The following is a 12419-nucleotide window of genomic DNA, read 5'->3' as shown; positions in this document are numbered from 1 at the left end:
TGATCAACTCATCTGCCTATTGTTGACATGCACACAGTGTTTAGATAAAAATACCTTTAGAAGGCACATTTCATGAGTGGCATCCTGCAATGGCAGAAAATAGTTACACCCAAACATGTTGGCAGGTTATAAATTTCATTCACAAGCAGTTTGCAGTGAAGCTATACATAGTGCAGTGTAAGTCTTAAGACTGAGAATTTCAAAGGTCACATACTCTGCAGATGATTTGTTAAGAACAAAAGATTTACTAACTATAAAATATTCTTAAGTTTTTGCAAGCCTCCTTTATTGCCTCACACGCTTCTATTTTATTCACAGTTGAAAGCCTTTGTTGCTGCCTTGTGTATCTGTAGTAATTGTTGTTTTCCTCCTGATTGTATAATCGTTTGCTTTTGCAAATGGTGTCACTGACAGAGATTTATGTTTTTCATTTTGTTTTTCTCATCAATCTCGACTGGTAGCCAAATAGAACATCACAAGAATACAAAATCAGGTTTTTTAAAAACATAAAGACAATATGCTCAGTTTTTTTGGCTCTGAAATTTCCAGGCCCAAACCAAACTGTCTTTGTCCAATCACGTAAAAGAGCAAAGAAGCCTCAATATTTCATGAAGCTATAGTTCAAAGTTAAGTGCAGGACTTCTGATGAAATCTTTTATCTTAAAAATATCTCTACTTCTATTCATGGTTTTGATCTCTGGTAGCTTTTTTGACTTAATATCGAGGGCTTTCAGCATTTTGTATAAACCTTCCCTCACTGATGAAAGTGAGTCATATAACCTGCCTGTTAACATTCAGCTGGATGTAATTGTGCCAAAATGAGATGTGTGCAGTGTCTTCTAGTCAGAAATTACCTAATTTGAACTTAAGCTGCGATAGTCTGACAGCAAAAACATACAGAGCAGGTGCTCAGAATAGTATAACAAAGTTTTCAAAAACATTTAATAAATTGCTGTATCGAAATATATGCTGTTATATTTAACAAACTGAGGTTATTAGTAATGGCAGGTAGTAAGTAAGTGATATTGACATTGCGACACATCCTGTTACTCAGAAGACCACAATGATCCAAAATGAAAAGCTAGATCAAAACATACATAAAATTACATAGGCATTTTGAGTACTTTAACAAAATAAATGCAATTTGACTACCTTAAAAAGCTTATTGCTTTTACGATGATATCTCTGTCATTGTTGTGGAGTACAAGGTGTTTCAAAGGGAAAGGTATGTGGATAAGATGTGCTATAGAGTGAGGTGCTGTGGCCGGAAATTCCTGTTATTTGGCCTTCGGCCACCGTTCTTGTCCTGTCAGCTCAAATCTTATAGACCACTCCAAATGATGTGTCAGATCCTTGAGAATCCTTGTCCAGCTAGCAGCACTGATTAAGAATTGAACAAACATCAGCCACACAATTTGAGACATAGCTCAAAACGTTGGCAGTTTGGAATAAGAGTTTTAAAGATGAGGGATAGATTCAAGAAACAAACAAACTGGTGTGTAACATGTCTTCATTGTTTGTTTCTTATACTGCAATTTTTACATGATAACCATGATGTCTACATACGGTCTTATTTAACATTGTACTTCTGCTCCTTCCTATGCTGTCATCGTCTTTGTCATCATCATCACCACCTCCATCTGTGTGATTACTAAAGTAAAGCAGATTGTTTACAAGTGTGACGATACATTGCAGCATTCAGTGGTGGAACATGCTTAGAGGGTCCTAATAGCATGCCAATGCCAGATAGAATGACAACTTTACTTATAGCTCACTCGCGTTATTATCCTGCTGTACAGTATTCATTGTTTAGTTACTTTGGTGATAGATTTATTTATAACGTGTTTGGCACCTTTGTCTCTCAGAGACATGCTCAGTTTTTCTGTTTTTTATGTCTTTTCCTCATTAATCTGATTTCTCTTTCTCTCTATTAGCTGGCGTCTTGGGACTCCACTCGTGGTTTGAATGGTAGCCTGAAGGAGAATCGGATAGAGAGCGGTATGCAGGGAGTGACGCTCAAGATTGTAACATTATTGGTAAGTTGTGGGAGTACACTGAATCATGACCATAATAATGTCAACACTTGACCTGAGTAGGAAAGTAAACACAGCAATATAAGGCAAACACGCCACATTGATGAGGTTGTTCTATACACCCACAGATTAAGCAACTAAAACAAACATAATTCTGTGAATTATCTTTTTAAGGGAAAAATTAATAAATAAATTTTGATCAATACTACTTTGCCTTGCTTTCTCAATGTTAATAACAATAAACCTTCCCTGCAGATGTTTCACAATAAAACAATTAGTTTGCATTAAAAGTATACAGCAGCAAGCACAGCAGACAGCAGGAAGGCTTCTTACAAAACATGGGAATTAACAATTAACTCTCTCATAATAGGCCCGTCTTAAAGAAAAGCCAATTTGTTACCTCAGTTCAGGTTAATAAGGCTCTGTTTCCTATTTCATAATTGACTGTAATATACTAAAGCTCTGGTCTTAAGATAAAGTCCTATGTTCTACTAGGTTGAGTGGCCTGTTACCACAGTAGGATGGAGAACCAACACAGGATCTTTTAGAACTAAACCTCTTTTAATCTACTTTCCACTGTTTGGTCATACGCGATTTCTCTCTTGGAAGAGGAAGAGCAACAGAAGGCCTACATTGCAGCAGCAACTAACTTCACCAATTCTAGCAGCTAAAGTCTCTTGCCTACTTCTCCCTTTCAGTCGCTTCTCCTCACCTCTCTTCGTTTTTCCTCTTCTTCACACATGATTTACCTGCACCATATTTATTATTAACATAAGTTCTGCTCAGCTCTCCCTTGGCAGTGTCACTTAATCAAGTCATTTTCCTCTGCCACTTTAATACCCCCCTCTTCTCTGTCTCTCTCCCCATGTCTTCTTTAGCTCTCTTTACTCCTCCCTCTTCCATTTAATTCTGCCCTGACACTTTCAACCCACAAAGAAGAACCACGGTGTGGTGCAATGAATTTAAAATGGCAATTTCCACGTTGATGAACCATAGCAGTTGCCATGGCGCCATGTGTTACAGGTCAACAGTTGCTGAGGAAACTATTTTATTAAGATGAAGTTTAACTTAGATCACCTTAGAAGCTCTTCATAAAAGGTGTCACCTCAAAGTTCTTAAGATGACTGAATGTGTCCTCGCCTCAGTCGCCGATCTGGCCCCGAGGACATTATGGCGCATCTTGATAAATGACATGTCTGTGATTAAGTACACATACTCAACTCTTTTCCAGAGTTCAAGGAAAAATTGTAGGCTTAGAGACAAAATCCGCACACATCCACATTTCTCAGCATTATCATTGTCAGTAATATCAAAAAACTTGTAAATCTAACTGGTTATTGATTGAAACAGGAAGAGCCTTTTGTGATGGTGGCAGAGAATATTCTGGGCCAACCCAAAAGATACAAGGGTTTTTCGATTGATGTCCTGGACGCCCTGGCCAAGATCCTAGGCTTCAAGTATGACATCTACCAAGTCGGAGATGGGAAGTACGGCTCAGCACTCCCTAATGGATCCTGGAATGGCATGATTGGAGAACTCATTGGCAAGGTTGGTGTTTATCTCAGTCAATCAATCTCCAAATTTCACTCCAAATCATTTTTTTCTGGGAGTCAGGCCACATTGTCTTGTTTTGAAATGGGAGCCCAATTATAAGGCTCAGTAAAGTGGAAAAGATTAGAAAAACATTGTATGAGCCAATAGCCTCTATCTGCAAATCAGTTTTCTCCGGTGGGTGACATCACAGATTGATTGAACTGGGGCTGACTTTTGGAGGGACTCTGATAAAGTTTGAGAACTTAACAAAGGCTGTTATGGGTCATAATGACGAACCATGTTTCTGTTCATTTCACATGCACTCTCATCCTGCAATCTTTGTACTAGTGTTTATCAGAGGGAGCTCTGTGATTGAACGATGACAGAGTTGTTTAACACAACAATCCCAAAGTGATTACTTCCACTAATTCCAGCATGCGTTCACTGTAGGTGACAGAAGAAACATGATTTTATACTTGATCAAACACAAGTTATGTTTCCTTGTTTCATGCATTGATGATTGATGACTATATTTTTCAACAAGCTAATACACTGTGGAAATAATACAAAATTAATTCCAAGATTAGCAATAAAACACTTGAGTTCAAACCTCCATGAAGGCCTACTGATCTCCCTGGTTATTAGCTTCAAAGTTAACAATGTTGTGGGTAGACGACAGAATAGTCGTATAAGGCAAGGGAATATCTAACAATGATGAAATATCATTGGTTCAGAAAATCAAAAGGTTTTTCTCCTGTTGAGAGCATGAAGGTTCACAGAGGGAGAAATAAATGCATTTTAAAATTGAAAATGTGGACTGATGGTGGTTCTTGACAAAAATGTATGTGTTACCAAACCAATAGGTTTACCTTATTGGGAATGAAAATTTGCACACCAAATATGCTTCTAATTTGACCATAACCTTCGTAGATTTGTCACAGAAACAGTGGCCTGATGGAGACACAGGGTTACCACAATAAAGGATAGTTTCTGTTAGAAGTGTAAATGAACTGTGATGCAACCTTATTTGAACATTTTAAAATATTCCTCTAGGGAGTATTTGAAGTCAGACACAAGTTTTAATTTTGTCACAGACAAATCAACCAACCTAACCTACTAAATGGTGAGAAAACATCTACCAATTCATGGAGGTCTAGATTTTCTTTCAATGTCACAACAACATATAAAGATCTTAAACATATTCTGTTATTTTGAAAATAAATGTTTGAGGTGCTAAATTGGGAACATATGAATCTCCATCTCCATCCACAGCGAGCTGACTTGGCTATATCAGCCATCACCATCACCCCAGAACGCGAGAGTGTGGTGGATTTCAGTAAGCGCTACCTGGACTATTCAGTGGGAATCCTGATGCGCAAGTCAGAGGAAAAGATCAACATTTTCTCTTTGCTGGCACCATTTGACCTGGCAGTGTGGGCGTGCATTGCCGCAGCCATCCCTGTTGTGGGAATCATGATCTTCCTGCTCAGGCGCATCCAGGCAGTGCGCTGCCAGAACAATGCAGGAGGCCATCCGATGCCTTCTGTCTCCACTTCACTACAGAGCGCCATCTGGATTGTCTACGGTGCTTTTGTGCAACAAGGTGGGTAAAATAGTTTGAGTCTGGCCTTCATAACATACAAGGAAAGCAGTTACAGATCATGTTTAATATATTTGTTATATACTGGACTACACTGGACGGCCAAGGCTAGACAGGTTTCCACTCCACCAAATCATACGCCAACCTCTTACTAGTTAACACTTCTCTGTTTGAAGCTGTGTCATTGATGAATGAATGAAAACCTGCCCACTCTTGGTCTTCAGCTGGACACCAAGCACTAGCTATGCACTTCTTAAATGTGAAAACCTAAATCTAAGCAGAACAAACGGGTAGAAAAAAAACACTAAAAACTACTTCAAGGGATTAAGGACAGAAGATGAAAATTAAGTCCAGTAAAAATGCATATGTGGATGTCAGTATAAAGCAAATGCTGATTCAGTAGTGAGTCAGTCTGAGGCACAACGCCCACCCTAGCATTTTCTAAAGGTGCCCTTGTCAAGGAGAACATCTCATGTTTAGGTCTGGTGGAGATCCAGGTATGTCCGGTTTGGATAAATGACTACTTCAGCAACTGATGTTAAAGCCTGAACTGCATCTATCAAAGTCTGGAACACAGCCTATGAGCATTTTTTAACCCAACACCCACTATATTTCAAGAGAAGCTAAATTCTATGTCTTTTTTTCTCTGGCTCGTGTTTCTTTTTTGGGCTTGTTTCAGTGAAGTGGATTGCATTATTTCTTGGCATGACGTAGGTCACTTTGATATAAATCTGACTGCTCATGCACAGTGTGCCATTGTCAGAGACAACAACTTGGCAACTGTATCCCACCAATGATTTCATAATGATATACTAAGGCTTGGCTGGATTTTGTTGTATGTTCAGTGCAGATTAAACTATCCACCCACAGACACACTGACTCTCCTGTCTTTTTCAAAAAGGGACTACCCTTCTTTTGTTCCATAAGGAGGTTAGGGGAGGTAGGAAATAATCTGAAACTTTCCCTGAGAACTTAGAAGAAAATTACGAGTTTTCCAGAGTTTAATAAAAAAACATTCGAAGTTGAAAGAGACTGCACCGCAGTGAACGGTTGCAATAGGGTAAAATCCAGTAAAGTTTCAAGATGCACATTTCACATTCAATGACCTTAAGAAATCAGCCAAAGCCATACGTAATAAAAATGACTGATGCCGGAGTGCTATGCATCTGACAAGGCCTTCAGTTTTTTTCCCCAAGCTGTCCTAAGGGCGCAGCTATGTTGATTGTGACACTTTCAGACAAATATGTTTTCATTACATTTCACACTCCTGAATCTTTCAGATGACATTTCTATGGCTTTACTCTTCTACAGTGTGCTGACATTTTTCTCGTGCACCTCATAAGTTGTTATTTGGAGAGAAAGAGTCCATATGAAAGTAAAGATAGAAAAGCTAATGTGACGAACCAGTCTTTTCCCCTCACAGAAAACAAGGGCCGAAACAAGGGACAAGGATTAAAGAAATAACGCAAAGAATGTTTAAAAGACAGGAAGTTGTTAATATTCATTCTGTGTGCTTTTAAAAAATGGATTGGGATGTATAATAGAATTGAAGAATTGTGCAAGTAACATTTCAGGGTAGATGGTTTACATACACTAAGCACTCGGAAAAAATAATTGACTGAAACTTCCAGTAATTACAAAAACTCTTGCATGCAAATATGTGTATTATCTCAAGAGTGAGAAAAATTACAAGCAGCAGCTTTAACAAAATGGTGGGTAATAATCACTAGTTACCTCACCAATATGTTTACTAGTCCATTTCACATTTTAAGAACAACTGAACAAGAAGATAAAAAGCCATTATTTTCATGAATCTCTTATAATATAAAAACAAATTGAAACAATAAAATCGGGTCACAAGATCCTGATAATGTATGGCATTTTTTGTATGTATGTAGTATGTAGGAGATAGCTACATTAGATCCACTGTGGTGGTAAGCAATGTGATGCTGTACAGTACATAGTAAAGAGGATGATGATGTCTGCTGCTGTGTGCAGTTTTTATACCTATGTGTTTATACCTGCACTCCCACAGGCAGTGACTCCATCCTGGGATCTGTGGCTCTGCGTATTGTCATGGGCAGCTGGTGGCTCTTCACCCTCATTGTGTGTTCATCCTACACAGCAAATCTGGCTGCCTACCTTACCGTGTCACGCATGGACAATGCCGTCCGGTAAGGCACAATACTTTCATTGAACATTTTCAACCTGTTAAAATGAACTTGATTATCTTCTCATAGAACCTCAACACAACAGGGGGATTCGACTATTCTGTGGTATTTTCAAGGTCAAGGTAGCTTTATTGTCTCCCGCAAGAGAAACTTGTCTTAGAGTTAGACAACCGCTGCATCAGACCGATGTTACAATAAAAACACTCTGAATAGGCACATATAGCAATAAATTATCCTAGCTACAATAAAAACAACCAAGCAACTGAATTACACAAAAAGATAATTACCGTAAAAAAGAACCATAAAAAGTCCTGAAATAAAACCCAAGCAATTATCACTCAACAATTCCTAGAGACCTGTGGTTATCTTGATACCTCCCCCTGCTATTCTGACTGTCCTGCAGGAGCTGCCCATTAATACATTTAATTGATTTAGAATCTAAAATGTCAAAAGCACAGAAATTGATTTATTTCTTTATGTTAATTCATACTGTTTAAGATTTGAAGTAACAATTTGATACACATTATTTTCATGAGCTTCTAAATACTGAAAGTCCTGGTTCAAAGCTATTAAACCCACAGTGCGGAACTTCTGTCTCTCCTTCTGGCAGTGAGCGTGATTATACAAACACTGCCTACAGGTGAGCTCGCCCCATGCTAGTGTTCAGAAATATCGTGTTCAGAGACATCTCCACAGCCCCAAGACAATAATCTATTATTTATATTAAATGTAATAGCTACATAGCCTACTCCAAATATTTTACAAATACCAACCTGTCCAAGAGCAGTATCGCAACATCCTTGTCTGCCCTCATTCCCATCTCTCAGCACATCCGTGTTTGTTTTTGTGGGGGGGGTTTCTCTACTATAGTCCTTCCTTTGAACACAGAGTTTATTTATCTGGCGCATCAGAAAGTTTTCTTGGATACTTCTTAGGTTTTTCCGCCATATGCTCAGCCATACACTGTCGCTACGGTTGCTCCAGAGCCATATACAGAGAGAGTTGTGTAACCTCTGTTCAATTTAAATTCAAGTGGCTTTATAGGAATGACTGCATACACTTTAATCTTGTGAAAGCATATTAACATAAACATAATAAAGTATAAACTGTTCTCAATAATTAACACTCTGGACCTTTTTTTTTTTTTTTAAACAGCAATGGGGGATCAAGGAGCTCTCTACATGGCTCTGGGCTGACCCCCCCCCCAGCTCTGGCAAACCAATCATTGCAAACTCATCATTACCGCTGCACTAGTGCCAGAGTGTTGCCACAGACAAGAGATTAGAAAACTCCAGTATACTGCGAAACACAGGGAGATTTACCTGGCGGTGATAGGCTTAATCAGCATTATGTGAGCTTGTTGAAGCTTTGAGCTTTGAGAAAGAGATTGATTGAGATGAGATGGATTTGTTACTGTCGCAGCTTAGCAAATTTTGCCAGGTGTCAGAACCGAGTCAATCATTGGTGCAACCAAATCATTTTTCACATTCACACACTTCACTCTCATATGCATTGAACTGCTCTCAGTGTAGAGCGTACATGCCACTTTTTGTTCAAATGTAAATAAAAGATGAGTAATAATTTTTTCCACATTGATGCCTCTTGTACATCGTCTTGTCTTCTGGGAGACGCCTGTGTCATTTCTAATCAAGATACAACTTGCTGGTTGAATAACAGTAACTTTAAGTCAGAATTTGCCAGGGGTATGAATAATTTCGGGCTTGACTGTGTGTGTGTGTGTGTGTGTGTGTGTGTATGTATGTATGTATGTATATATATATATGTTTTCAAATTTTCAAACAGTAACACTTTGAGTACACTGATTTAGCATTGCAAAGGAGCATTATATAACATGGTGTACTGTTAAAAAAAAGATCAAATTACATAAAATTGCTTTGACAAAGCATTTTCTTGTCAAAACCTGGTGTCTACGTTACCCACAATGCAAACCGCCCACCAACAGTTCAGTTTGAGATTCGGGTTTATGCTATTAGCAGCTAATGAAGCAGAGATGAGGATCAGCCTAAAGAGGTCTGGTAGGCTCACTGGTCTTTGTCCTTAACTGACACTAACTCATGTGACATCACTTGAGGCGATTCATCAGATTTCGTGCAAACATTAAACAAGGAAAGCTCCCCAATACCTGTAAAAAACTGTTTTTTCATTTATTACTGGGATGGGAGTTTGTCTAATTTCTCACCTTTTGTACTGTTATAGGTGGTAGGTAAAACCGAATATACAGACAGTAACACAAAATAGTAAGACATAACAAACAGAGGTTATTTGAATTTGATACCAATTGTTTTGTTGTTGTTTTGGTTAGTCGGAAAACTATTTATAAACATTTGATTTTTTTGTGTATTATGTATTAATTTATGCATAAGTTTTAGGTATGTGAGTGAACTAGATAGAGTAAAAATAATAATAAAATGCATTAATAATAATTACAATGATAAATATAAGTAAGTAAAAGATTTAAAAAGAAAGATATGTGGTAAAAAGAAAATGCACATACGATATTGACATAATATTAATAACAGTACCCGTAAACAGACTTTGATGTATCAAATCGGTTGAGTGCCCCTTAAATAGCTCTTCTTCTTTTTTATATATTTTAACAGCGGGGGCAAGTGCTGTAGCTCAGGCTGAAGGTTCATCTGTGAGCATATCTCATCAGCTACAATTGGTACAGAGTGTTTGGTTCTGTCTGCCTGCCTGTAATTTTTGACCCGATGACTAACAACTAGCCTGTTCTCAGTCCAAATGCTATTTGTTAGTGAATCCAATTTGGTGTGCTGCCTCTCCCCAAAGAGCAGACAGGTAGAGAGTCATTTGATTGCACTGGGTCTGTCTTCTATTGAACAAATAGCCACATGTGTACATGTGAGGAGATGGAGTGAATGCTAAGCGGCACCCAGCTGACCTATGACGAGACCTACACAGGTGTGTGTGCGTGTGTGTTTATGTTTGGATTGGCAATTAAGGGGCATTAATCTTTCTCGTAGTACATTTGGTACAGTTCAGGGAACAGAATCAACCTAACTGCAAATTATTGCATTTAGGAGTTGGAGGGTACGAGAAAGTCCACTGTGAACAAAATTTTAAATGGCTGTACATGTACAAAGCTGTACTTGTCCCTATATGCTGTTCTCAGTGGTAAATATTTTATAAAACTTGTAGCCTGTGTGGGATTCACCTCTTGGCTAATCTGAACAGATTTTAAGCAATAAAACCTGAAATGTACAGTCTGTTCATGAGAGATTTAGTGTTGTAGAGGTGATGTATTTTTAAGCTACTTATTTAAATACACTAAAAACACGCTTTTTGTTTGTAAGAGGAGAACCGTACAGGACTATAGCCCCATTCAATACAAAATGTATTTAATTTAATTGCCTATAACCTTCCTTATTGTGGGAAGAGCAGCAAATCATTGCAATTCCAAAGTATGTAAATTGTTGGGGGTTTTTTATCCAGTATTTCAAGCTAAGTTAGGAAAGATAATGGCCTTTCTTTTGTACTCCAATGCTTTCCTGACATGCATAAGACACTTCTTAAATTGCCCAGCATCAGGTCTTACTTAGCAGCCCTGCTTTCAAATTAACTCTGCTGCTCCACTTCCCAATTACATAATCTGTGTGAGTAAATACTCTGCTAAATGTAAAAGTTGCTGTGAACACATTTGTGCACAATCTGTTGTGACCCTGGATGTAAATTGCTAGTAGGCTTAGAAAATCTGCTCCCTAATAGCTAAATTAAGACATAATCCAAAAGAATTGTACATATTAAGGACAGGTTGATTAATATTCTGGAAGAATCAGATAATTTTTTCCCCTAAAAAAAAAAAAACCTACTAAATTTGTATGTCATGGGTCACATCTGACCAGCTGAGTGTGGAGAAGTGAGTGCTTCTTTTCATTACAGAGACAGAAAAAAATCGAGCCTGCAGAATGATAGTTATTTGACCTATTTGAAAAACAGCTACTCTTCTGGTTCTCTACCTGCCCACTTGATGTTACAAGATCCTTAAAGAGACGGTGGGTCCTACCATTCCCCACAATCAAAGTGGGTATCTGTCTGGCACACCAATTATTATTGGTTAACACTCTGGACCTTTTTTTTGGTATTATTATTATTTTTAGTGTGAGAGCTGCTACAGCTCTCACACTTTTGTTCTCTTCGCTCTTTATTATTATTATTATTTATTCCGCCGTTTTTTGGCATCTAACTAGTCCTGTACCGTTTGGGTGCTATTACCTGTGTTGCTGATATCTGTAATGGTTGATTTTATACACTGCTCAAAAAATTAAAGGGAACACTAAAATAACACATCCTAGATCAGAATGAATGAAATAATCTCATTAAAGACTCCTTTCTTTACATAGTTGAATGTGCTGACAACAAAATCACACAAAAATTATCAATGAAAATCAAATTTATCAACCCATGGAGGTCTGGATTTGGAGTCACACTCAAAATCAAAGTGGAAAACCACACTACAGGCCAATCCAACTTTGATGTAATGTCCTTAAAATAAGTCAAAATGAGGCTCAGTAGGGTGTGTGGCCTCCATGTGCCTGCATGACCTCCCTACAACGCCTGGGCATGCTCCTGATGAGGTGCCCAGACCTGGACTAAAGCATCCGCCAACTCCTGGACAGTCTGTGGTGCAACGTGGCGTTCGTGGATGGAGCGAGACATGATGTCCCAGATGTGCTCAACTGGATTCAGGTCTGGGGAACGGGCGGGCCAGTCCATAGCATCAATGCCTTCCTCTTGCAGGAACTGCTGACACACTCCAGCCACATGAGGTCTAGCATTGTCTTGCATTAGGAGGAACCCAGGGCCAACCGCACCAGCATATGGTCTCACAAGGGGTCTGAGGATCTCATCTCGGTACCTAATGGCAGTCAGGCTACCTCTGGCGAGCACATGGAGGGCTGTGCGGCCCCCCAAAGAAATGCCACCCCACACCATTACTGACCCACCGCCAAACCGGTCATGCTGGAGGATGTTGCAGGCAGCAGAACGTTCTCCACGGCGTCTCCAGACTCTGTCACGTCTGTCACATGTGCTCAGTGTGAA

General features: G+C 38.8%; 1 protein-coding gene across 5 annotated transcripts in view; it reads left to right on the top strand.

The window, feature by feature from the left end:
* The window catches only part of grid1a (glutamate receptor, ionotropic, delta 1a), a 104437-nt gene that overhangs the window by 76206 nt on the left and 15812 nt on the right, over window positions 1-12419 (top strand). For all 5 annotated transcript variants that reach the window (XM_046071262.1, XM_046071257.1, XM_046071260.1 and 2 more), the window contains 4 exons: window positions 1935-2036; window positions 3384-3581; window positions 4839-5169; window positions 7202-7340. In XM_046071262.1, the coding sequence (XP_045927218.1) occupies window positions 1935-2036; window positions 3384-3581; window positions 4839-5169; window positions 7202-7340 (770 nt within the window). The remainder of the gene's footprint in view (window positions 1-1934; window positions 2037-3383; window positions 3582-4838; window positions 5170-7201; window positions 7341-12419) is intronic.

The sequence above is a fragment of the Micropterus dolomieu genome, linkage group LG15 (assembly GCF_021292245.1).
Source record: "Micropterus dolomieu isolate WLL.071019.BEF.003 ecotype Adirondacks linkage group LG15, ASM2129224v1, whole genome shotgun sequence".
Taxonomy (NCBI): domain Eukaryota; kingdom Metazoa; phylum Chordata; class Actinopteri; order Centrarchiformes; family Centrarchidae; genus Micropterus; species Micropterus dolomieu.
Note: the sequence above shows the minus strand (reverse complement) of the source record. Positions and strands in the feature narration are given on the sequence as shown.